This window comes from Astyanax mexicanus, chromosome 22 (assembly GCF_023375975.1).
Source record: "Astyanax mexicanus isolate ESR-SI-001 chromosome 22, AstMex3_surface, whole genome shotgun sequence".
Lineage (NCBI taxonomy): Eukaryota > Metazoa > Chordata > Actinopteri > Characiformes > Acestrorhamphidae > Astyanax > Astyanax mexicanus.
The window spans coordinates 30,518,317-30,545,562 of NC_064429.1; the positions used below are offsets into that span (position 1 = coordinate 30,518,317).

General features: G+C 38.3%; 1 protein-coding gene across 3 annotated transcripts; it reads right to left on the minus strand.

Moving 5' to 3' along the window:
* Positions 1 to 1,871: 1,871 nt before the first annotated feature.
* On the minus strand, positions 1,872 to 23,138 carry si:dkey-13n15.2 (protein transport protein Sec24C). 3 transcript variants are annotated; one of them, XM_022667532.2, is made up of 22 exons: positions 22,769 to 23,138; positions 22,002 to 22,093; positions 21,331 to 21,702; positions 20,449 to 20,519; positions 20,153 to 20,221; positions 19,935 to 20,046; positions 18,899 to 19,026; positions 17,522 to 17,657; positions 16,690 to 16,793; positions 14,887 to 14,999; positions 14,615 to 14,806; positions 13,528 to 13,621; positions 12,852 to 12,956; positions 12,085 to 12,252; positions 11,023 to 11,119; positions 10,681 to 10,829; positions 9,639 to 9,777; positions 8,201 to 8,322; positions 6,667 to 6,846; positions 5,735 to 5,932; positions 3,630 to 3,719; positions 1,872 to 2,617 (listed from the first exon to the last, which is right to left on the minus strand). In XM_022667532.2, exons 3-22 carry the CDS (start codon positions 21,644 to 21,646, stop codon positions 2,474 to 2,476), a joined length of 2,727 nt encoding a protein of 908 aa, XP_022523253.2. In that variant the 5' UTR covers positions 21,647 to 21,702; positions 22,002 to 22,093; positions 22,769 to 23,138; the 3' UTR covers positions 1,872 to 2,473. The 3 variants fall into 3 exon arrangements, with proteins under 3 accessions (XP_022523253.2, XP_022523251.2, XP_022523254.2); XM_022667530.2 differs by lacking the exon at positions 22,002 to 22,093; XM_022667533.2 differs by lacking the exon at positions 22,002 to 22,093 and having other exon boundaries at positions 17,522 to 17,654; positions 22,769 to 23,137.
* Positions 23,139 to 27,246: the final 4,108 nt, after the last annotated feature.

Consider the following 27,246-nt stretch of genomic DNA (forward strand, 5'->3'; position numbering starts at 1 on the left):
TACAGCATCTGTCTTACTATAGGGCAGGGGTTTCCAAACTTTTTTTGTTGGGGGCCAGAAGGAGAAATATATTTGAAGTCAAGGGCCACACTCTGTAATAAAACAAATAATGAAATATACCACTTTAAATAATACATTTTCCTGATTACTTTCATTTATACACCATTTTACTTGACTTACTCTCTTTGACAGTGTAAACTAAGATTTTTTAAATTGATGTTTCATTTCATGATGTCTCTTAATATTAAACTCCTTAATAACGGCAACTTTTAGACTCTTTGGCCCATTTTTCTGTGCTATAACTGCACTCTCTCCGCTTTTAGACTCTTTGGCCCATTTTTCTGCGCTATAACTTCACTCTCGTCGCTTTTAGACTCTCTGGCCTGTTTCTGACAACTAGCGTTCAAACTTTGTATCTCACATTATAAAAACCTGCTTAACAGCGGGCCAACTTTCATTCTATTTCTAAAATACCTCGCGGGCCGCTCCAAAAAAGGAAACGGGCGGCAAATGGCCAGCGGGCCTTAGTTTGGACTTCCCTGCTATAGAGGATAAAATACTCCTCAATAAGCAAATATATCGATTTTTTGGTGTCAGTTTCACAGAATTACACAAACAATATTCTTCACCGCAGGTTTTCCCCATTCTTTATTTGATTATAGTGCCACTACGTAATGAAGTAATGAAGCAATAACTTTAGTAAATTAAACTGGGGGTCAAAACTTAGAGCACTTACGTTTCTATAAAAGTGTTGATATTTGACGTCATTATCAATACAATATATTGTGATATTGATATATTGTCCCACCCCTATCTGGTTCAAAAAAAGATTAAAACTCTAAGCTAATGGTAAAAACAACTAGAATCTGATTGACATAAATGTGTTGGCGAAAGAAAAAAAAACACACACTGAATCATTTTAATGACGTTTTCAATCTGATTAGAGACACTTTTAATGCACAACCTCTGCGGCTGTTTGCTTTCTCTGTAGGCTAATTACGTCACATGATTTGCTGAAGCCAAGAGAAGTCTTCGCAAGAAATATGGTGTGGTGATAAAGGTGCATCTACGAAAATTAGAATACCATTAAAAATTTACTTTATTTCACTAATTCAGTTCAATGAGCCATGTCATCTGCTGATGTTGATCCACTGTGTTTTATTATCAAGTCTAAAGTCAGTGCAGTTTGGTTTCCCCACAAAATCTTACAGCACTTCATGCTTCCCTCTGCTACTGACAACTTTTATGAAGATGCAGATTTCATTTACCAGCAGGACTTGGCACACTGCCAAAGGTACCTTTATATAAGATTCTTTTTTTAAGATACTGCAGCTTAGAATAGATCACTCTGTGTGTAACACATCTATATAATGAGTTTCGCATTTTTAATTGAATTACTGAAATAAAGTAACTTTTCACTTATATTCAAATTTTTCAGATGCACCTGTATCTATTGCACCACACGAACACCAACCTTGAAGTCTTCTTCTCAAGAAGTCAAATCCTACAGAAATGCTAAATACGCACTAAGAAATTTCCTTATCTTCTCTCATCATAATCTCTCATAATTTGGGTTAAGATTGGATAACGTACAATTCATCCACTTCATACAACTCCATACTCAATACAGAGTTAACAACATTAGCCTCAATTACATTAATTAGGCTGGGCGTGAGTCATGAGGGCTGTTTCTGAGACACGACTCCTCAGAGCCTGCAGTGAGACAGACCTATAACTCTGATTCAGCCAGCGATTATACGCTTCAACACCTTCTGTTTCATTACCAGCATACTTGGCGAACCCCTGGTAAACATCCGCAGCCTTCATAGCAAGACTAAGACTAACTGAAATCACGAGGGCGGAGTCTCCTGCAAATTCCTGTCGTCTCACACGCTTCTGTTTATTTAAACACTTCCACGAGGCAGAGACCTGCAGTCAAATACAAAAATAAATATGAAATAAATAAACACGCACACACAAATATTACAGATACACAGATGTAACAAGCAGAAAATTCAATAAATATCTTATTGCTTCAAATCCTAAAACATGCAAGTTGTAATTCTCCACCCACTGTAATGCAGCCAGTGCAAAATTCATGACTGAAATGTTAAATTTAACATTTAAATCTTCCTCAGGAATGCACACACACAGGCAGGCAGTCTGCTAGAACCGGGGAACCGCTGAGCTCGACTTTCATACATTATACACCGTCCTCAGTCCAATCCCATAAGTCTTCTTTCTTTCTTCCTTCCCTCCTCTCTTAAATCCGTGATTACAGTCATGATGCTTTCTCCCGTACTATCCGTACCTTAGACACCATTCATTCATAAATATGATAAAATAAATAGACTTTATAGACATTTTCTAGGAGAATAAGGTTCTTGTCCCTGATTGAAGACAGTGCTGAGCCAGAGGTAAAAGAAGAAGAAGAACACAAAAGAAGAAGAAGAGAAGAGACAACGCGCCGCCATCATCCCACAACTCGGCGCAGCGAGTTCACATGAAGGTGGAACATGAAGTCGGCGTACGAAGCTCCTCCGTTAGGACTCTTGTCCTCCACTAGAAGGCGCTGGAGACACTCCTCACAACTGTCGCCTTCCTTCACCACCTTCAGCTGCACACAGAGAGATGAACATTATATATATACAAAGTATACAGTATACCAAAAAAAGTCTCCACCTGTGTTTAAGTAAGTAAATGATGTGGGATTGGTTGATGCTGCAGTTGGTCTGCAGGTTTAGGTTCAGCAACAGTATGTGCTGAAAGAATGAGGTCAGCTGACTACCTGAATATACTGAATATAGACCAGGTCATTCCATCAATGGATTTTTTTTTCCCTGATGACACGGCCATATTCCAAGATAACAATGCCAGGATTCATGGTGCTGGAATTGTGAAAGAGTGATTGAGGGAGCATGAGATCATTATTTTCACACATGGATTGAGAAAGAGTTCACCACAGAGTCCAGAACTTAACCTCATTAAGAATCTTTGGGATGTGCTGGATGGAGAAGAGCTGCTTTGTGCAGTGGTCAAAAATTGGTGAAAAATTAATCCAGCAACACTGGATTGAAATAAATCTTGTGACATTGCAGAAGCTTATTTAAACAATGCCACAGTGAATGCATCAAAGCAATAAAACCTAAAAGCAGTTCAACCTAATATTAGAGTGTGAACTTTTTTTTTTGTCCAGGCAGTGTATTGTTAAATGGTGATATAAAAGTATCTCAATGAGGATTATGTTTAGATTTTAGTTGACCACACAAATAGCCAGGTGTGAACACACAGTGTGTGGATCGACCACAGCTGGCAGCAGGCCTGTCACAATTGTCATACTATCAACCTCTTGTTTTATATATGGACAAATATATAATATAAAACAGGGAAAAGTTTGTAGTTTCTTTGCCTTTTTCTGAACCTGTTTTCTGATTTGGAGTTGCTATGAAACAAACCTGTTGCAGATCTACAGCACGCAGGGCTGCAGTGTGACTAAAACACTAATGATTATTTTACCAGTGATTATTTTACCCAATAATAAAAATCACAGTCATTAAAATGATTTAGCCCACTGCCAAACTGTGCATTTGTGTGTAAGAGGGTGTAATGAGAATCGTGGGTACACACACCTTGAGGGTAACAGCTGCATAGGACTGTAGGGTGCTGATGAGATTCCGAAGACCAGCTGAGAGAGGGTTATCCAACACAGGAGGATTTATCTGCAGAGCACACATGTCTGTCTTTATACAGCGTCAGGCTGTGGACTCATTTACAGTTGGCACTGTGTGGTGTGGTATTGTATTGCATGGCATTGTATGGTATGGAATGCTATGGTTTTGTATGACATGAAAATGTATGCTATGCCGGGGCATGGAGTAGTATGGTCTTGCATGGTATGTTTTTGTATGGTGTGGTTTTGTATAGTGTGGTTTTGTATGGTCTTGCATGGTATGGTTTTGTATGGTATGGTTTTGTATGGTGTGGTTTTGTATGGTGCGGTTTTGTATGGTCTTGCATGGTATGGTTTTGTATGGTATGGTTTTGTATGGCATGGTATGGTCTTGTATGGTATGATATGGTATGGTATGGTTTTGTATGGTATGGTATGGTATGGTTTTGTATGGTGTGGTTTTGTATGGTGTGGTTTTGTATGGTCTTGCATGGTATGGTTTTGTATGGTATGGTTTTGTATGGTGTGGTTTTGTATGGTCTTGCATGGTATGGTTTTGTATGGTATGGTTTTGTATGGTGTGGTTTTGTATGGTGCGGTTTTGTATGGTGCGGTTTTGTATGGTCTTGCATGGTATGGTTTTGTATGGTATGGTTTTGTATGGCATGGTATGGTATGGTTTTGTATGGTATGGTATGGTATGGTATGGTTTTGTATGGTATGGTATGGTATGGTTTTGTATGGTATGGTATGGTTTTGTATGGTATGGTATGGTATGGTTTTGTATGGTATGGTATGGTTTTGTATGGTATGGTATGGTTTGGTATGGTTGGTATGGTTTGGTATGGTATGGTATGGTTTTGTATGGTATGGTATGGTATGGTATGGTTTTGTATGGTATGGTATGGTATGGTATGGTTTTGTATGGTATGGTATGGTATGGTATGGTTTTGTATGGTATGGTATGGTATGGTATGGTATGGTTTTGTATGGTATGGTATGGTATGGTTTTGTATGGTATGGTATGGTTTTGTATGGTATGGTTTGGTTTTGTATGGTCTTGCATGGTATGGTTTTGTATGGTCTTGCATGGTATGGTTTTGTATGGTATGGTATGGTATGGTTTTGTCTGGTATGGTATGGTTTTGTAGGGTATGGTTTTGTGTGGTATAGTATGGTTTTGCATGACATTGTATGGTCTTGCATGGTATGGTTTTGTATGGTATGGTATGGTTTGTATGGTCTTTCATGGTATGGTTTTGCATGGCATGACGTTATATGGTCTTGCATGGTATGGCTTTGCCTGGCATTGTATGGCCTTGCATGGTATGTTATGGTTTTGTATGACATAACATTGTATGGTCTTGCACGATATGGCATGGCGTTGTATGGTCTTGAATGGTATGGTTGTGCACGGCATTGCACTGTATGTTCTTGCATGGTATGGTATGGTATGATGTGGTATGGTTTTGCAAGGCATGGCATTGTATATTCATGCATGGCATGGTTCTGTATTGTCTTGCATGGTATGGTATTGTTTTTTATGGTATGGTTTAGCATGGCATTGCATTGTGTGTTCTTGGATGGCATTGCATGGTCTTGCATGGTATGGTATGTTTGTTTATGGTATGGTCTTGCATGGCATGGCACTGTATGGTATTTAATGGCATTGTATAGTCTTGCATGGTATGGTTTTGCATGGCATTTCATTGTATGGTCTTGGATGGCATTGCATGGTCTTGCATAGTATGGTTTTGCATGGCATTTCATTGTATGGTCTTGGATGGCATTGCATGGTCTTGCATGGTATGGCTTTGCGTGGCATGGCATTGTATGGTCTTGCATGGTATAGTTTTGTATGGTATGGTTTTGTATAGTATGGCACATATTAAATCACAGACAATAAAAGACTGGTTGTTTCTAAATGTGTACAAAACACTCAGCCAGGAAGAAATCAAATAAGCACAGACCGTCACAGGAGAGACACTGACTAAACAGACCGGACACTGGATGCATCACTCTGTGAATCATCTAATTACATTCACAGCTCCAGTTGTGCCTCACCTCTCCGGATACGAGTGATGAAAAGGAGGTGGTGTTGAAGAGTTGTGTTAAGGCTTGGGGGGACACTGTGCTGCCCACCCACAGCAGCAGAGTGAGGGGGGAGAAGAGGAGGTATAGCGAGTCGGGCTGCAGGCTGGAGGCAGAACAGCGCACCGCTGGATCCATGGAGGACATACTGAACTTCTCAGCATTCACAGACTGGAGGCAGGGAAAGAGTCATTAGCCAATACAATAAGAACATCTGCTGGTATTGTACTTAATAGTCTATACAGCTACACACGCACACACACACACACACACACACATCTCTTGTTTTATTTTGGTTAAATGTGGCCTGCAGTGTTTGCTGTTAGCTCTGATGTGCTGACCATGCTACTCACTGTACAGGCTGGAAAAAAGATGCACTCTTGAAAGGAGTATCCAGTTAGTGGAGTTAGTCTTTATTCTGTTTCCTCCACAAGCTGTGTTAGTTTTACACATTCTAACACACTGTATCCTTCTCTGAACAAGGAGACCCTACATTGAGCCTCACACAGAGACAGTGTAATCCTTACTTCCAGAATATGTTCTAACCAGCTCTCAGGATTGGCTAAATTAAAGAAATATCGTTCAATTTCATATTTTGGCTGAAATTCGACCGATACTCATACAAAGCCAAACAATATCCAATCTCAGCCAAGAGACAAGTGTACATTCCAAGCCTCTGAATTCAAACTAAAGTAAACTGGCTTGGACAAAATTATTTTCGCAGGATCGGAGAATCACCATAACACCAACTGCCAAACAAAGCGACATGTGAATCAACAGCAACTTCACGCTCTGGAATTACCAGCCACTACAGAAGAGCTGTGTGATGCCATTAAGCACTTGACAGAGAATCAGCTCAATGTAGGGATTAATTGCAGTGGAACAGAGTGTTTGGGACGCCTCACCAGAGGCAGGATGAGTGGGTAGAGCTGAGCGGCGGTGCTGCGCGTATCCATGGAGACGGTGAGGCTGCGCAGCTGCAGACGCTGGTGCACGGTGCTGCGCAGGCCGGGCAGCAGCACTTCACTCTTCCGCAGGCTGTTGATGTAGACTGGGAGGACCTTCAGAAACTGAGGCAACACCAGCTGAGGAACACAGTGAGAGAGAGAAAGAGAGAGAGAGAGAGAGAGAGAGAGAGAGAGATGGATCACTGTATTAACAGCATCTGGGGCGGTCCTGATGAGAGCCAGTTTCATCATAACGTTTTTGATGGTCTTTGCAGTGACTGCATTTGTAGATACTTTTAAAGTTCTTAAAATTCAGATTGACTGACTTTCATTTCTTAAACCATTTTTTTTTTTATTCGTTTAGTTTGTAGTAGTTCCTGCCTTAATAAGGATTAGAACATTACTCCTTTAAACCCCTACCTCTTTACACACATAGTTTGGAAGACTTTAGTATTAATCTACAATGCAAAAAAAAATTAAATAATGAAAAAAAAAAGTGAATTTAAGGGAAAACTAGGTACCTAGAAACAATCTGACGGAAGAATAAGAATAAGAATAAGAAATAGCATAACAAAAAAATATAGAAGAGAGAGCGACACAGACACAAAATTATAAAGAGAGAGAGAAATAATAAAATAAGAGAACAAATACACAATAACAAAAAGTATATATAGTATATAAGTACATAAAAAAATCATATATATATATATATATATATATATATATATATATATATATATATATATATATATATATATTAAATTTAAAAGTCAATAGCCACAAAATAATATAACAGAGATAAAATAAGAGAAAGAGAGAGAGAAACTAGTACAAAGGCAGAGAGACATTGACAGACAGAGACAGACAGATAACAGGCACAGAAAAGAACAATGGCAGAGAGGCTTTTAGGCATAAAGAGACATTAAAGAGACATATTATATAGTGTGAGAAAGTACATTTTCCAAAAGCTTTATTTTGATATTATCATCATGATTTTTATTTACTATTGTTGGCACTTTGCTTGTCACTATTTTTGCTGTTATTGTTGTAATTCTTTGGCAATATCGTATTCATTACAGTCCTGCCAATAAAGCAACTTAGAATCTTAAACACAGAGAGAGAGAGAGAGAGAGAGAGAGAGAGAGAGAGAGAGAGAGAGAGAGAGAGAGAGAGCACAGCAGAGCGCAATTAGTGCAGTCAGACCACGGAGACAAAATTAGGGCCACTCATCCACTCATGAGTCATAAGGTCTACAGAAATAGCTGTGAAATGCTCGGTTTCAGCAGCACAAACACACACTGTACTGTATGATTTATATAATTTATATAATCTCTCCTTACATAAACATGAGGAGGTGTACTGGAGCACCTCACACTCCACCAGACCCAAACAGCGGGAGTGTCAGAACTGACTCACACCCGACACAATCAACTAGATATTATCAGCCTGTGTGTGTGTGTGTGTGTGTGTGTGTCTTTTTTCTCGAGCTCACCTGTCCAGGGGAGACGGAGGTAGTGCAGCAGTGTTTCCTGTAGCAGGCTAAAGCCTCAGTGATCTCCATCTGAAGCTCCTCACGAAGACACTGCAGAGGGGTCTCCAATGCTGAGCAATACACTAACACACACATCATTAAAAAGTTACTTTATTTCAGTAATTCAGTTTAAAATGTGAAACTCATATATTATATAGATGTATTCCACACACAGAATTATATTTTTTAAGCTTTTATTTATTTTATTGTTAATGATTATGGATTACAGCCAATGAAAACTTAAAAATCACAACAACTGGTACTCTTGGGAATGTGGACAGTGTGCCAAGTCCTGCTGAAAAATGAAATCTGCACCTCCATAACAGTTGTCAGCAGAGGGAAGCATGAAACGGTGTAAGATTTAGTGGGAAAACAAAACTGCACTGACTTTAGACTTGATAATAAAACACAGTGGATCAACACCAGCAGATGACATGTCTCTCCAAACCATCACTGACTATCAGTAAATTTCACATTTCATTTGTAAATCAAGGGAGCAGAGTCTGGAGGAAGAGTGGAGAGACACACAGTCTAAAGACACACTCCACTTAACAACACACTGCACTGACACACAAGGACAATTACTGCACAAACACGGTCACTTTACCCGCACTGAGACACTTTATTTTCTACTGCTCTAATTCATTTCATGCTGCTATAGCACATTTGCACTCTGGACTTGTTGTTGCAACCTGTCTACTCTTTCTATTTATTTCATTTGGGGTATTTATCTTTAACTATTTTGTATATTCTATTTTTATTGTATTCCTTTATTGTACTTTTATCTATATATCTATTAATAACAGCTCCTGGGTGTAAACTGGATCGTGAGATCACAATTTCATTCCACCTCATGTACCACATAAGATGCGAATGACAATAAAATCTCCTTGAATCCTTGAAACTGATTGAGGTCTAGAGTGAAGTTTCCACCAATCAGTGATGGTTTGGAGAGACATGTCATCTGCTGGTGTTGATCCACTGTGTTTTATCAAGTTTAAGTATTCCATTTCTCTTTTTTGAGATGCACTAGTATATCCAAACACATGTGGCTATCCCTTCTAATGAATGCATTTAGCTCCTTGCTCCTTTAAGTTACAACCATTGCTGACACAGATGTGCAAATACACATATACAGCTTGTCTAGTCCCTGCAAAGAAGCAAAAATGATCCAAAATCTAGAAGAAAGCTCCTCCTGGACAGTAGACAGAGTTACTCCAACAAAAGCAAGCAAAACTCTTTATTTAACATGCCTGATTTTAGAAGAACCAATAAAAAAGCAGGTGTCCCAATACTGGGGGAGTGCCAAGGATAGGTAAAGCTGCATCCTAATTCTATACACGTTGTTTAATTATTTTGATATAAGAGTAGATGTGTTAAGGTTTTAGCTTTAGCTTACTCTTTTTGCAGTAGAAAGTAAGCAGTGTCTCAGCTTGGCTGGTTCGGAACGTGTCCAGCAGGTTCTGGGAGCTGGCCAAAGTAACAGTGTGGACCCGTGTTTTCCTCTCTCCTGTAGAGCTGCTGTAAGACAGAACTGCCTACAAACACAATCAGAAACACACAGAGAGAAACACACAAAAACACACACAGAAACACACACAGATGAGATACTGAGGACTTGATTTAAGTATTGTAGTACACATCATTTTGAATAGAGTTTTTTCCCCCTCTATGACTAGGCTTAATTCCTGCCTGGGAAACCGACCACTAATGCTCTGGTTACTGAATCAAATCCGTACAAAAATCCAAAATTAAGTACAAAGCTATTTCTGTACTGTAGATTAATTTATTATATGTTTTGCACTATAAGGCACGCGATCAATGAATGTCTATTTTCTGGTCTATTTTCATACATAAGGCGCACAACATTAAAGGGCAAATTATGCGCCACTAGTAAGGAACAGGGGTGATGCCATGTTTTACTTGTAATTCAGCAGGTCTCACTGATGGGTGGTGGTTGTGGGGAGTTACTAAGTTAAGTAAAGCTAAGCCAGCCACGGTTAGCCTGACAGCGTTAAACTGAGGAACCCTGAGTATTCTGGTAAGCCAAGGCAATATTAGCTAGTAGTTTGTCCAACGTAGCTTGTTTAAACTTAGTAAATACGCAGACTACAATCGGATATACTCAAATCTGAACCGTGAAAGAGCTAGCGCTTAGCACGGTTAGCGGAAGAGGCTAATGCTGCTCCAGCAGTGCTAGCTGGGTTTAGCAGCAGACTAAATGCCAATAATACTCACCTCTGAGTGGCAAAAGAGCTAGTGTTTAGCTCCCAATAAAAACTGTCTTTCCATTATCAGATTATTATACGTTAAATCACAACATAACTCAACAACTTAACACTTAAATTAGAGTCATTTAATTAACACTCTTTAGACAAATCTTTGCTTTAATACTGAAAGATTCCTTTATGTTCATATGGTCATGTCTCTCTGGTTCTCACCTGTATGGCCACGCCTCTCATTTCATCAAGGGATTTACTGTGTGTGAACTCAAATGCCAGGGCTGTGCGCCAATCAAGTGCTGCCATGGCAACACAGCGGGAGTTTGGGTCGGCAAGGAAGGAGCCATAGCAACCAGACACACTTAATTCTACAAAAAAATCAAATTCAGACATAAAGTCACAAGCTGTCGTCCCAAAACTCTCACTCTATTCATTTCAGCACTCAAGACTGAATCCAGTTATGAAAAGCATATTATTATATTAGATCTGATATGTCTGCTGTGATTTATGAAAAAGCCACAGAACAGTTCTGATGGGCTGTTACTGGTGTCCTCAAGTTACCTTTACTGATGAAAACTCTGAGCTGAGCTTTGTATGCTGTATCAGTGTTTACAGTCCTCAACAAGTCTCCACAGAAACGTGCTCTCTCCACCTCAGACTGCAGAAAAAACACACACACAGAAACATGCAGTTTATTATAACCATATTTACAGCTTTATACAGTCATGTCAGAAAACAGACCTCATGCGAGATCCCATAAATCCTTAAACATACAGGACAGATATTTGACTTTCATTAAAACAAAATTAAGAGATTATAATAGTAATATAATACAGGAAGATGATAGATCCTGCATCTAACATCCAAGATACACATAGGGCCCTTCCTCTATACCAGGGGTTCTCAACTAGTCTCAGCCCAGGACCCACATTTTTAAAGAATACAAACCAGTCAAATTTATGATTGAAAAAAGCCTTTAAAAACCTATTTAAGTGCAAATTGTTTACATTGGAAATTTAATATTGAAGACTATATTAAAGCTATACAGGAACACGTGGAATTAAAAAAAAAAGTGTTAAACAAACCAGAATATTGATTTATACTTTAGATTCTTCTAGAAGTAGCACATTTATCTTTGAGGACAGATCTGCACACTTTTGGTCTTTTAATCTCAGTGTCTTCATGAGGTAGAGTCACCTGGAATAGTTTTCTCAGCATCTTGAAGGAAGGAGTTCCTGGAGGTGCTGAACAATAGCTGCTGCTTTTCCTTCAAGCTGTGAAGCTCCAGCTCATCCCAATTAAATCACCTCAAATCACCATCTCAGTTCATCAGGTTTAGATCAGGTTATTAATGTGGACACTTTGTACTGTTTACTACATAATTCTATACATGTCCCTATTTACTGTTTATATGGCTTTAATATTAATCTACAATGTAGAAAATAAATGAAATATAGAAATAAAGAAGAAAAAAAAAATTAAATGAGAAGGTGTGTAAAAAATTTCTAAGCTGTATCTTATTGTATTAGTGAGTTGTATGCTATTGGGACAATTGAGCCTAAAGTTTGCCAGAGAATATCTAGACAAAGTCTGGGACATCTGGTGGTACAATGCAAACTGTACCTGTAAACTGTTGTAGCAGAGAAGCTTGCCACCCGTCAGAAAGGGAACATGTCCAGGCCAAGCCCCGCCCACATCCTGCTGCGAAAACACAAACACCTCCACGCTGCAGCCTTGACTGACACAAGCCTTAGCCAATGAGGCGGAGGAGTCTGGAACCTGAAAGATGGACTGGGAAAAAAAAATCATAAATTAAGTCAGGTCTTCTTACAGACAATAAGAAAATATATAAAATATGTGATTTAATTGTGATTTAAGCATGATCCGGACGGGTTTAGTTTCTCGGGGGAAGGTCTGTAAAAAAATAATTTCACACTTTTACTCAGTGATAAAACTCCTGCATCCGAACTGCAATTGAAAAACATGAGGAGCAGTGTTTTTTTAGGCTTTCTCGGTCACGTGACATCACGTTCAGTAGCTCCTCCATTTCCACTTGCTGTTGTGTTTACGGGGATCTCCGTATAAATGCACGCGCCCAAAGTGTAATTACGGTGTGCGGCAGTGGATAAATAGCTATTTTATTAAACGTGAGGTGATGGACGAGACTAAAATTACTGGAGGACCACGAAAAAAGTTCAGCTAAAAACAGTAGATAATTCAGCATGTAATTTTCTCAGAGGACGTGTAAGAAAAACACGTGCATGGTTGTTGCATACAGGAATAAAATCACAGAGAATCCTGTATAAAAGAGAAAATTACTGCAGTACCCCCTGAGAAACTAATCCCGTCCAGATAGGGCTTTATTCCATCTTTGCTGTGATTATTTCCACCTTTGGTTTGCTGGAGGTGAAGAAGCCTGTGGAGCTTTGCTTGTCTGGGGGTTCAGTAAGAGGTGAGGAGTGAAAGATCAGGAGCTTCCCAGGACAATCTGTGGCCTGTTGGGAAAGCATACCATTTGTGCACGGTTTAGATACAGGGATTTTTCTGATACTAGGAATGTATTAACAGTGCTATGTACACTCACACTGATATCTTAAAGGAGAAATCTGGTGTGAAATGGAATTGGGTTGTAGAGAAACATGATATTGAGTACAAACGTTTGTAGAATAGCCCACCTCCGTTCACTATTAGCATTTCCAAATACAACGATTTCAGTTGATGCTCCCAACAGGCTTACAATGCTAGTGATAGGGGCATAGAGTTGACCCTGCAAAGAAATGGCTATTTTTACACCATTAACAAACTCAAAATAGCTGCACACTTCATAGGTAAATTTTTAGAACCCTAGCATTTAAAACAAGACACTAAGAATATGCATATTAATAGGTATTGTAAGCCTGTTAGTATGGAGCATAAGCTAAATTCAGTATTTCGGAATGCTGGGTGTAAATAGAGGGGATTTGTCCAAATATATTTTACACAAAATTTAATCAGATTCTGATTACACAGATTAATCTTTAATCTGCTGCTTGTAAAAAATACTAGTAGATTTTAGACATCTTCTACCTGTAGGATCTTGAGCGCAGCTGAAACAGGAAGATCTTGGCAGCCTGAGCTTTCCTGAGTCTCAGCATCGAACAATGGGAGTTGCTGTAGAACGCTGAACATAAAGAAGCATGTTAATATCTGCTTGAATTAATTCAACTAAAAGTAATATAGTACTGTATTTTTTGCATCATGTATTTTCTTGTCTATTTTCATAAATTAAGAAGTGCACCAGATTATAAGGCACATTATTTTTAAAGTCAAATGAGCACTAGATGTTAATCTACACAGATTTCTCCCATGAAAACTGTTTATTTGGGAGAGTAAAGCGCTTCAGTTTATCTACAGTAATCTTTGAGTTCCAGATTTCCACTAAAGCTAGCCTGAAAGCGCTAAACTAATGAACCCTGAGTGTTTCGGTAACCCAGGGTGATATTAGCTAGTGGATCGTCCCGCATAGCTTGTTTTAACACAGTAAATGGAAAGGCTACAGTCCTATATACTTGCCTCTGAACTGGCACTAAGCGCCGTTGTTTTATGTTTTTTTGGATACAATCCGGGTTAGCACCCGAACATCCCTTTCAGACAGCTTCCTCTTACAGCGTCCACAGTTAATCCTGTTGGATGTGGTTGGTCCTTTTTGGTGGTATGCTGACACTACCCTGGATACTGTGGCTCTAAATGCATCACAAAGACTTGCTGTCTTGGTCAGAGCTGCGCCAGCAAGACGTGCACCAACAATTTGTCCTCTTTTGAACTCTGGTATGTCTCCCATAATGTTGTGTTCATTGCAATATTTTGAGCAGAACTGTGCTCTTACCCTGCTAATCGAACCTTCACACTCTGCTCTTACTGGTGCAATAATGTGCAATTAATGAAGACTGGCCACCAGGCTGCTCCAATTTAGCCATGAAACCTCCCACACTAAAATGACAGGCGTTTCAGTTTCATTGTTTATTGTGTATTTTGGACACACCGTCCAGCCCTATTTAATATGATTAAAAAAACACTGATTCCACACTTTTGAATGGTATGACCTCTTTAAAAGCATGGTCTCTGATGACACTAACAGTGTGTAAAGTTGTGTAATGTTGTGTTCTGTTGATACCTCTCTACAATATGCCTGCATTCCTTGAGTGGCACCAGAAGCCCCTCCCTCACAGGAAGCTCCAGCTGCTCTGTGTCCGTAATGACCATCATGTGGGGGCGGGACAAAGTGGGGCTGAGGTCATAGAGGTGAATCCTACTGTCATAGGTCATCAGACCAACTCTGAGACTGGACTGCTCAGCATCTTCCCCCCTAAAACAAGGTCAAAGCAGTCAGATCTGAGGTCAGGATGAAGGCATGTGTGGGTTTGTGTATAAGACAGACTGTCATACCCATCTAGAGACTGCAGGAGGGAGCAGAGCTGCTGACAGATGAAATCCAGCTGTCCTGACTGTATCGCAACGGCAGTGACATCGATTGCCAGGAGCAGCACAGCAGCTTCTCCCTTCATACAAAGAAAAATGTATAATAACCTTTTAAAAGACTGAAAATCACTTTAGAACAAATGGATCATGATATTTAATGGTACTTTCACAATAACAATACTCTTGGAGATATGACAAAACACTGAATTAAAAAAAAACAATAAGAAGAATACACTATTGCAAAAAAATAAAAATAAAATGTAACTATTACATACAATATGGCACATCTTTAACTGAGATATAAAAAAATACAAGAATTTTATCAGATTTGTAACAGAAGTCAATGATCCAGAACGGCACGATTACTACTAATGCACTCAAAAAATCTCCATATATCCAGGACTAAAGTAAAATAAATGATACTGGAGAGGTATAATCTGTCTCTTACAGATATATAATAGGAAATGAGAACAGTGTGAATTTTTCTTTTGCTAAAAACAGTAAAAAAAAATATATATATATAAAAAAGGACCCTGATGTGATAATGGGGTGGGTGGTATGGCAACATATTTCAGGGTATAATATTGTTTACTATATTAAAAAATGTTGGCGACATTATTGCGTACGATACAATATGATATTGCACACCCCTAGTTGAGGGTGATATTATTTTTCACAGGGGAAGAGAATGACAGAAGAGCTGAGAAGGACTGATCTACAACCAGTGCATTGCTGCAATATTCGAAAATATATAGGACACAGTACCAGTCAAAAGTTTGGAAACATCTCATTCAATGTTTTTCTTTATTTAATTTATTTTCCATATTGTAGATTAATATTATAGACAGTATAATACAGTATAAAAAAAGTATTGGTCCTCCACATTAATCCCCTGATCTAAACCTGATTAACTGAGATGGTGATTTGAGGTGATTTAACTGGGATAAGCTGGAGCTTCACAGCATGAAGGAAAAGCAGCAGCTATTGTTCAGCACCTCCAGGAACTTCTTCCCTCAAGATACTGAGATTAAAATACCAAGAGTGTGCAGATATGTCCTCAAAGATACATGTGATACTTAGAAGTATAAAACATATTCTGGTTTGTGTAACACTTTAATAATCTCGCATGTGTTCCTGTATAGCTTTAATATGGTCTTCAATATTAAATTTACAATGTAAAAAAAAAAAAAATCATTAAAAGAAAGAAAAAAAAAAAAAACACACTGAATGAGAAGAGTCTAAAATTTGACTGGAACTGTGCATCATTTAAAAAAGGAGAACATTTAAAAAAAAGATAAGTCTGCTATAAAACTCTTTTTACATACATTGGTTAGTCTGATTTTTATTTGCTCTCATTTTCACTGGTATTTTTTGCTAAGTGTGTAACATCAGTAATGTGGTGGATATTTTTTTTTATGTGAGCTTGTTTGTTGCTAGTTTGATGTAATAAAAAAATGTATAAAAAATGTAAAAAAAAAAATAAAAATGGTGATTGTGTATTTGTATAAGTTTAGTGCTGTATCATGTTCTCATGTGCTCTTTTTAAAAAGTGCTAGTTTTAAATTACATTTTCTTTATTTTTATTTTGATTTAATTTGTTTGCATTATATGCTAAATACAAGTTATTGCATTAAGTGAGTCGGTTACATTACAGATACAACTCAAAGGTATGCAAGCTCAGCCCTGTGCAGCAAACTACATATAAGAGCAGTGGAGGGACATCCAATATATAATTCACAGAGCAGAGATCACGTTTAAGACCCGTCTAACCTTCTGCGTTTCCAGTATCTCGTATGAACCCAAGCTGAGCTCTGGTTTCTTCTCGCGGTCGATTCGCTGCCCCTTGTTGGTAGGCTGATAGGACTGCCATGGCACTGCAGAGGAGAAAGAGGGAAGATATAAAAGAAAGAGAGTTTTATTAAAATAACATTATATACAGACAGATGATAATTTAGCAGTCAGCCGCAGTTACACAGTACAGCACAATAATTATTTATAGACTGTACCGTTGGCTATAGATACATATATTATACTTATTAAAATAAGATATGAATAAACTATACATTATATTTTTTATAATAACTGAAATTATAATATATTCATAATAAATAATACCATAACCTATACAAATATAAAATATTTCACTTAATACAAAGCGCAACAGCGCAAAAAAATAAACCTATGTATTAACCTATGCATTTTTACACCTTTGGTTTCTGTTAACGTTAATGCAATAACCAGACAAAAGTATTAATAAGAATTCTTTGCACATTAATCTCTTATTTATTTAATTTGAGATCGGGTTCTCAGAAACATAACTGTTGGTTGGGCTCATGGTAAGTAGGCATAATCTGAAAATAAAACATTTTAGTTGTAAGAGACTGATAATGTCTGTCTTTAGGACTTTACAATTTAAAGAAATCCTGTAGTGTAGTGATGATTGTAAGATGACTAATAAAAAAAGACTGCTAAAATGTGTGGTTATGACTGGTTTAGATTTACAGAAATCGTGTAGTGTAGTGTAGTGTGGGCTCAGGCACAACACAAACACAAACTGTAACGTCACAGAATGAATAAAGAACATCCTCTGATTCACTCTGACCTTCTGTAAGCTTTCCGCAGAACGGGCAGTAGAAGCGCTGGCCACAGTCCTGCCAGCTCATTGCAGGACTCATGAAGGCGCCGCAATCTCTACAGCCCTTAACACACTCCCCCGCTTCACACACCGGCACTGTCTGCTGCAAACACACACTCACACGATAAACAACATGCTCACACATAATCTAACACAAAACAAACACTGTACATAATTAACAATACACTGTATAGACAAAAAGTACAGGGAATAGGCCTGCTACGATAACAATTATTTGTAGACGATATACTGTATTGTCCTAGAAATTATTGCAAAAAAAAAAAAAGTTATTTTAAGACCAGTAACTTTATTATTATTATTATATCTATAACACTGACCTTAACTAAGGCAAGTGAGACCTGCAGTTCTTGAAATATTGTTATGGGTTCTTTTCTTTTGGGACCTCCTGGATGAGTTGTCCATGCCCTTTTGAAATAATTTCAGTTGGCCGGCCACTCCTGGGAAAGGTCACCAGCGTTCCATGTTTTCTCTCTTAGTGAATAATAGCTCTCACTGTGGTTCTCTGGAGTCCCAAAGCTTTAGAAATGATTTTGTAGCTTTGTGCAGACTGATAGATGATCAATGACTTTATTTTCTCATCTGATTTTGGCATAATGTGTTGCTTTTTGAGATCTTTTAGCTGCTTTATGTTGTCAGGCAAGATCTATTTAAGTGACTTTTGATTCTACAGGTCTGGCAGTGATCAGTAACAATTAGTAATAATTAAACTTTCCAAAAAGTGTTTTTTTTTTTTAATCATCATTTAAAAAGTGCTTTTTTATATTCATTGTTGTTATTTTTGTTTGATAATAAAGTTTGTTTGATCATCTGAAAAATGTAAATATGACAAAATTTAGAAAAATAAAAAGAAACCTGTAAGAGGCAAATACTTTATGCCACTTTATATACTTTTTTCCCCCACCTACTGCAGTTTGTGCACACTGTGTGTATGGATTCACAGTTATTGAAGCACTGAGATTGCATTCCTGGTTAACATACTGTTCACTGTTAAATATACGTGAACAAACAAGTAAATAAACACAATAGACAATATCACCGTTATCAAATATTATTGCACCCTAGAATGGGAAACGTACCAGTCACACCTAAAATAGCTTTTTTTGACACCCCAATCTAAATCCATAAACATTAGTGTGTAGTCGGTCCCCCTTTGTAGCTCTAATGGCAGGAGTGAAGTTCTGCTCTGCAGTTATAACTTATTGATCAACATGAGCCTGAAAAAAACACCTGGATTCAATGATTAGAGTGTGTCCCAATATTTTTGTCTACACACACAATGTAGAGACTGAAATAGTGCAGTATAGAGTCTAATTGCACACACACCTCTTCATTCTCAAGTCTGGCTAGAGGGCAGAAGATGGCTGCTAGAGGCAGATGGCACTGTTGTGCTGACTGGGCCTCATCAGGGAAGCTGTACGTTGTGCAGCGGACAAAGCGAGCTGTGGCGTTACCTACAAAGGAAAAAAGAGAACAAAATGATAATATATTAGTTGATACTGTTCGTCAAAAACTTGTGGACAACTTGCCCTCTTTCGAAAAGTTAACTTTCTCACAGTTAGTTTTTTTTGTGTGTCTGTGTGGCAGTGTGCTGTCCTGTGTGTAGCCACCAGGGGCTACACGCTCTGTTGAAGGATCCTGAAGAAGCTTAAAGAAGCAGTCCTTAAAGGGTAACTAAAACCCCCTGATTTTAACTGACTCCACCCTCAGAGCATGTGTGGGTAATGTATGGATTTAGGGGCGGGGCAGATGAGAAAGCTGATTGGGCTGAGCAGAGTGTCTCTGGTTGTATGTCACCAGGATGGTGTTATAATCAAATCATCACTGATCATCAGTAAATTTTGCATTTCATTTGTAAATCAAGGGAGCAGAGTCTGGAGGAAGAGTGGAGAGACACACAGTCCAAACTGCTTGAGGTCTAGTGTGAAGTTTCCACCAATCAGTGAGGGTTTGGAGAGACATGTCATCTGCTGGTGTTGATCCACTGTGTTTTATTATCAAGTCTAAAGTCAGTGCAGTTTTGTTTTTTCACAAAATCTTACAGCACTTTATGCTTCCCTCTGCTACTGACAACTTTTATGGAGATGCGGATTTCATTTTCCAGCAGGACTTGGCACACTGCCCACACTGCCAAAAGTACCAAATGGTCTTAAATAATGATAGATAATAATAATAAATGCTCTTTTAGGTGAAGATGGTCCTCAAGATTACAATTGTTTTCTACCTAATGTTCCACATGTGATACAAATGATAATAAAGTCTCTTTGTCTGGTAGGTCCCAGGCCATTTTTTGGCTAGGACAGCTTTTGCTGGTTTACTGAACAAGCAGAGTGCTGATTTAACCCAAACCTAAACTTAGTACCTCTGTCCTCCAGAGTGCAGGCAGTGGTGGAGAGCGGAGGGACGGAGGACTGAGATTCTGATAAAAACACCTTTCCTTCCCACTGGACTCTGTCCTCACTGACCACCTGCACCTGTAGCAGAGACAAAAACAAATCAGTACAGTTTACAGTAAAACAACGTAGGAAAAAAAGTTTTGCTTAGCAAACAGACAATTTACTGTAGAAAGAATACACTTACGACACTGGGGAGTATCTGAGGGTCCAGACCATAGCGAGACTCTGACTTGGGGCTGGACAGCGGACTGGTCTACATGAATCAGAACCAGGTTTTACTGGCCATGTTAATGCTAATGTTAATGCATATACTCTCACAGTTCACAGAAACACAGACAAAAAAACATTTTACACTAAACTGTGTTCATACCAGTGTAGAAAAGGGAAAATATACAGAAGATAAAACATATTTACAGTAATTACAGTATACCCCAAGACATCAGCATAAGATAGGAAAGCTGTAATATAACACTCTCTCACCGGCTGGGAGCTGATTCCTTGTGGTGCCATCTGGGTTGGACCACTGACATCAGGAACAGGTTTAAATACACCTGAAGAAACATTGGTAAAGAAGTCAGTAGGTGTACAACACCTAGTAAAGTCCAAGTAAAGCAACTCCAAGAGCAAATACACTGCAGTTAGAATAACTTTTTTAATGCTGTATCTAAAACATATTATTCCCATAAGCCCTATCCGGATGGAATTCGTTTTTCAGGGGGTTTTGGGGGAATTTTCTCTTTTACGGGGGTCCTCTGTGATTTTATTTCTGTCCAGAACGACCATGTATGTGTTTTTATCAGACGTCCTCTGAGAAAATTACAGGCTGAATTATCTACTGTTTTTAACTGAACTCCGTGGTCCTCCGGTAATTTTAGTCCCGTCCATTTCATCACCTCGCGTTTAATAAAATAGCTATTTGTCCACTGCCACACACGATAATTACACTTTGGGCATGCGTTTCCACGGAGATCCACTTAAAAAACAACAGCGAGTGGAAATGGAGGAGCTACTGAATGCGACTTCACGTGACCGAGAAAGCCTAAAAACTCATTGCAGTCCGGATGCAAGAGTTTTATCACTGAGTAGAAGAGTGAAATATTTTTACAGACGTCCCCCTGAGAAACTAATCCTGCCCGGATAGGGCTTTACACACTATAAAAACACAAGCAAAGTATGAAGATGGGGTACTGAACAGAAATAACATATTCAATATACTGACATCCCAAGAGTCAAGGGGTGTTACAGACTTGTTGTGAGGTATTATCTTGTCTGTGTGGCTGAACACTAGGTGTCCTGACATTCGGCACATCAGTATTTAACTTCAGGTAAAAGTGAGAGTAATGTAAAATGGTGATACACTACCATTACACTGTGGTTGTGAAGGGGACCAGCATGCTGCTTGCTGTGGATAGCCTGAGCCCACTGATGGTTGTGGCCACACAGGACCCATGTTATCCGGTCTGCTCTGAGGTGCAGAGCTCAGATGGTGGGGGTGGCAGGATGGAGGAAAACTGCCGGACATCCCAGGAGGAGATCCAGCTGGAGAGGAGACAGGGGCCCAGCTCCTGCAGTCCGGCCACGGCTGCTGATACTGCTGATATTGCGGAAACTGCTGCTGTTGGTGGTGCTGCTGCTGCACACTGCAAGACTCAGCAGGGTTAGTGACTGTAAACTCCATTTCCTTTGAACTGGCCCAGCTAAGACTTCACTTCTTCCACCATAGCAAAAGTCAATCTACAAAAAAATACAAAAAATCATATCAAGACTGGTTATATGCAGTGTTAATTTCATTTACTACGATGAAAAACTTGAATTGACGACCAATATTTAGGTCTGTGGGCTATAAAAAACATTTAAGATTTAATTAACTTAAAAACTTACTGTCCCTTTACTACAAATAAGCTGTTGCTGGCCCCACCCCATGTTTATGCTGAGCATTTACCACATTAGTAGTCGCTTGTGCTAAATGGCAAAATACAAACAAGCTAGTTCATGCTTAACTGTGAGAGAAAAGATCGCACTAATTTGCTGACCTGCCAAGGACAGTAGGTACAGATCCCTCTCTCAGACGAAGTCTGCTGGCTAATCCTGCTGTATACTGCCTAGGTGGTTCCCTGCAGGTTTCCTTATTGTGACATCAAAATAAGAGAGCATACAAACAGCTCATAGAAGCATATGCTTTCTGGCACCCAGAAATCACCCAGCCCTAACTGAAACGTAACAAAACATAATACTATTCATAATATTACTTTGCACCAGGAGTGGCATAAAGTTATCCAAAAGCAGTGTGTAAGACTGGTGGAGGAGAACATGATGCCACGATGCATGAAAACTGTCATTAAAAACCAGGATCATTCCACCAAATATTGATTTCTGAACTTTTTCCAGAGCTGTATATGGATATATAGCACATATTTATTTTGTGACTGAAACTGTATGTTTTGATACTGCTGCATCAATATAATAATTAAGAATAATTAAGTAAAAACTTGATAACTCGAACCCAGAGGCAAAAACGTGATCAGTTCACCCCTACTTACGTGTTAATAGTAGCTTATAGTGTTAAATTAACACTAAATTGTTGCATTTTTAATTTTTAATGGTTAGCTATATGGAATCAATAGGGATTGAATTGCACTGCGGTTGGTTAAGAGAGGACAGAAGGGTCACGACAGCCTGTAAAACAGTATAATCTCACAGTCTAATCTAATTAACATGTTTAAATATAAAATATTGTACAGAATTCATCAGAAAATATGATTTCGTACTAAAATATCATAATCAGTAGCTGGTTGTTCACCTCAGCAGCTGCAGCAGCTCAGCTCAGATTCTCCAGCAGCTGAAGCCGGTAGCTTCCCTTCACCCTTTCAGCTCTAATTCCCCGCCTTTTCTCAGTCCTTTAACACGGTTCATGTCCAGGACAGACATCCTGCAGGGCTTTTACCGCTTTAACTGCTAAAAAGAGTTAAAAACAACCCGTTAAAAATGGCTATTTAACCGCCTCTCTGTTAGCTTTATCAGCTAGCCTCTCTCCTCCAGCTACAGCCAGAGCTGGTTTATAGCGAGCCTTCCCACTTTTATATCAGTAACAACTGCTCACCGCTAGAGGGAGCCTGCGAGTGAGTCTTAAATGAATGGGGGTGAATAGAGCTAAAGGCTAAAGACACAAATAAAAAATAATCACTAATTATTTAGACACTATTTTCCTTTAATTTCGGACGTTAAAATTATGTATTTTTCTAAACAAGAAAATAAATCTAACCTACATGTTTCAAGTTTTCTTCAATCAACCGGTTTTACGCAGTACAGGCGCTAGCATTTCTGCTAACATGTGTTGACAGACTGGTTATTGAGTTTAAAAGGTTTATAAACTGTAGTTTAAACGCTGTAGCTAACACGTGATATAGTTTTGTGTTCGTGAAAAAATGCAATTATTAATATAAAAATGATTAAATATATATACACTTTTATGATATTGTGGCGTGGAAGTGGAAGGAAGTCCCGTGAGACTCACGCTGAATGCTCAACATCTTTATTGAGCTGGTTTTCCACTCACTTATAGGTTTTAACAAGTCTAGGAGAGCTAAAACCATTCTATCTGTAGGCTACCAACAGAGCCAAGTGACTCAACTCACTATCCCCCTACTTTACGGTGAGTGCCCTAACCAGCACCCATCTGCATGGCCCCTCCCCATACCCTAGGTTACGGGGGAGGTACCAATTACGTAGGCTGGAGCAACACAGCACAACAAAACACAAGAGGCCCCACACACAAGAATAGAAACATGCCTACAGGCAGCCACACACACAACCCAGAGCCGCCACAATATAATGATTTTGCTCATTTGCTCCATTAGAACCCATTCATTTTGGGCTCACTCGAGAGTGCCCTCTGGCGGTTAAATAAATCGGTAATAGACTCTCAAGTGGGTGATCTCCCCTCTATTATCTCTATTATTAGAGATTCTCGTAGGCTACTGTTGCCTGACGACGCAGCCTCACGCGCACGCGCACGACGTCACGAGCTCAGGAAGCAAAATATAAATTAAAATTATATTTTATTATTTTTATATAAAACAAAATATATACATTTATCTATTATTTTATATAAAAATATATTTTATTTATAATTTATTATATAAATATAGAATTTATGTATTTCCCCTTTTTCCTCTATAGACGATGCGAATAATGTTTTAAATTTTGTATGTTTGTGTTTTTTGCTAATACTACAATAAAAAAAAAAAAAAAAATATATATATATATATATATATATATATATATATATATATATATATATATATATATATATATATATATATATATATTTTTTTTTTTTTTTTTTTACAAAACTGAAATGTATGGAGCCCCTAAGCTGACATCATGTTAGAAACACAATGCGTGGCCACTACATATTAAGAATTAAGTGTCTTTTACTTTAATGTATGCAATGTCTCACTGCAAGATACTCCAAAATATCACCATAATGCATTCCAATATGAAAATAAAAATAAACCAATTCACTTTCATTTTTATTAGAAAAGATTATCATTGGATTGGAGTTTTAATGTAATATTTAGGTTTTTTTTATGGGCATTTACGGCAACGTAGAGCTGCCAGCCATAGAAATATAATTTGACTCAGTAACATGTAATAACGTAAAAGGTTTCATATTATAACGTGATATTTATTACGTTATAACGTGATATCTATCACATTACTTCGTGATACAAAACTATTATGTTATTTCATGATATGGTATTTTTACGTTATATCGTGAAATTATCATGTTATTTCGTGATAAGAAATTATCATGTTATTTCGAATTATGAAATGATCATGTTATTTTGTGATAAACATTTATCAAGTTGTTTCATTATATTTTAACGTTATAACGTGAAAACATCAATATGGTTTTACTTTGATACACGGCCAAGCCAGCGCGCTTCCATTTCACTTCACGTCGCCTCCAGCTACAGTGCTCAACAACTGTAGAATTCCACCATGCCTTAAACCAAGCTTGAAATAGAACTGAATTAAGTCATGCAGACGAGCCATGTTCCTTCACTGAACCTGGTAAGTGTTGAAGTGCTGAATGGCCTAATATCATGAAATAACATGATAAATGTTTAACATTAAATAACGTGATAGTTGCATATCTCAGAATAACGTGATAATTTCTTATCTCAGAATAACGTGATAGTTGCATATCTCAGAATAACGTGAAAGTTGCATATCATGAAATAACATGATAGTTCCTTATCTCGGAATAACGTGATAATTTCATATCACGAAATTAATTTCTTGTTATAACGTGAAAATACCACATAATGAAATAACATGATAATTCCATATCATGAAATAACGTGATAAGTATCACGTTATAACATGGTAAATATATTAGTTATAACGTAAAACTTTTCGCGTAATTACATGATACTGAGCCAAATATATATTAGGGCTTGGCAGCTCTGAGTTTCCGTAGGCATTAATTACAGAAAAGCAAGCTTTATTATTCTTTGGTTTACTTATCTCGTTTACACTCCTTAATAAGTCATGGCCATGCATACATTTTTTTAACATAACATTATTTCAGTTTTTTCTTTAAAGGTCCTGGCAGTTTACTGCAAAAGTTTGTACACTGGATACATTGGTTATTGATTAAACCTGAAGAGCTTAAATAGCAAAAATAAGGGGGAGAATAAGGAGGTGTTCCAAAACTTTTGACCGGTAGTGTATATACAGAACCAGTCAAAAGTTTGGAAACTGATATTGAATCTTATTCAATCTGAAAACAGAACTTTAAGTTTACCTGCAATGCCTTCACAAACCTCTAGGTGTCAGTGCTGTATCAATAAAGAGCAGCCCAGCGCTCTAGGGGCTGTAGTTCTGAACTTACCTGAGGGCTCAGGCCTAAATTACACCTACAGAGACAGATCTATACCTTTAACACTACACTGTAAACTTCTTTCAATTTCAGTCACGTTTGGGCTTCTTTTTTTCAAATCACACTGTTTACAAACTTAAAACGTAAATTTACTTGACAATCTCTGCTGAACATCCACAGAAGTCCCTAGTGTCCCAGAAGTTGCGGGAGTCCACCGCAAATCAATAACGGCTCCCTAATATCCAAATGTCAGATAAAATCTACCAGAATCTAGAACGAGTGACCCAAGAGTTAACACAGACTTTTTGCCCCGATTGCTCCATTCATGTGCATTTTCATGAAATACATGCAAAATAGAGAGGGTTCTTATTGGCCTGTTCTCTGGAAAGAGCCTGTGAGACAGCCAATCAGTTTTTAATGTGAGCAGACAGTGTTTTTCCAGTGTGTTTCCACCAGCAGCTTTTTGCATAAAAGTGACAGAGCCCTTAAACAGTTCATTCTGAAAGGGACTGAAACTGGTAAGAGCAGGACTGGTGAGATCTCTTTATGTGGGAGTGATTTTGTGTAAAGAACTTAATGAACATGTTTTGTATAGACCAGAGGTCACTAATAGGCGGACCGTGGTCCGGGTCCGGACCCAAACGTTGTCCATTGCGGACCCAAACCGATAAACTACTGAGAAGGATTTAATTGTATATATGCTTTGCGGCCCAGTAAACTCACAAACCAATCACGTGTGGTGTAAGATAACCAAAAGCTCTCTTCTGCCAATCAGATCTGTACAGATGCGGTAAGGAATAAGATATATAAATAAACACGCCGCTCCTCACGCGGGATCAAACCCGTGTTGTCAGGGTCGCGGTCCCGCTGCTCAGGCTGTTGAATTGGGACGCAGCCGTGAAAAAACTCCTTTATAAGGAGATAGGAAGCCCACGAACAGGCGGAAACTAAAGTCATGCCGAGCGTGACAGAATGACAGGGGAGGAATGTAAACAAAATCTGGCCAGAGAGGCATTTTTTATTTTTATTATATTTCATTTTTTCATCATAGTTCAAACAACCTTACAGCATATAGCACTGAATCATCACACAAGTTAACAATCGGTCCGGACCTTGGCCTGTCGAAATTTTCTCTAACTGGACCATACTGAATTCTAATTAAATATCCCTAGTATAGACCATAGACCTATTCTAACTAATTCTAATATGTTCCCTCTAATTAGTTGATACAGACCAGTCTATCTCACTGACACACAGACTGACCAATGGTACCAGAGCTAGCCTCTCTCACTCCAGTTTAAAAAGTTTTTGCATGGTGTGGGATTTTATTTTCCTCATCAGAGACTACTTTATTAATTAAATCCAACCAAAAGTGACATTACAACCTAAAC

Bases quoted from the DNA above. Each gene is read 5' to 3' on its own strand.
- si:dkey-13n15.2 (XM_022667530.2), bottom strand. From the start codon at position 21,646: ATGGAGTTTACAGTCACTAACCCTGCTGAGTCTTGCAGTGTGCAGCAG. The intron at 11,120-12,084 runs GTACAGTTTGCA...TTTTTTCTGCAG, and splicing joins TCTGCTACAACAGTTTACAG to TCTGAGGTGGAGAGAGCACG. The intron at 8,323-9,638 runs GTAAGCTAAAGC...TGTGTGTGTTAG, and splicing joins TACTTTCTACTGCAAAAAGA to TGTATTGCTCAGCATTGGAG.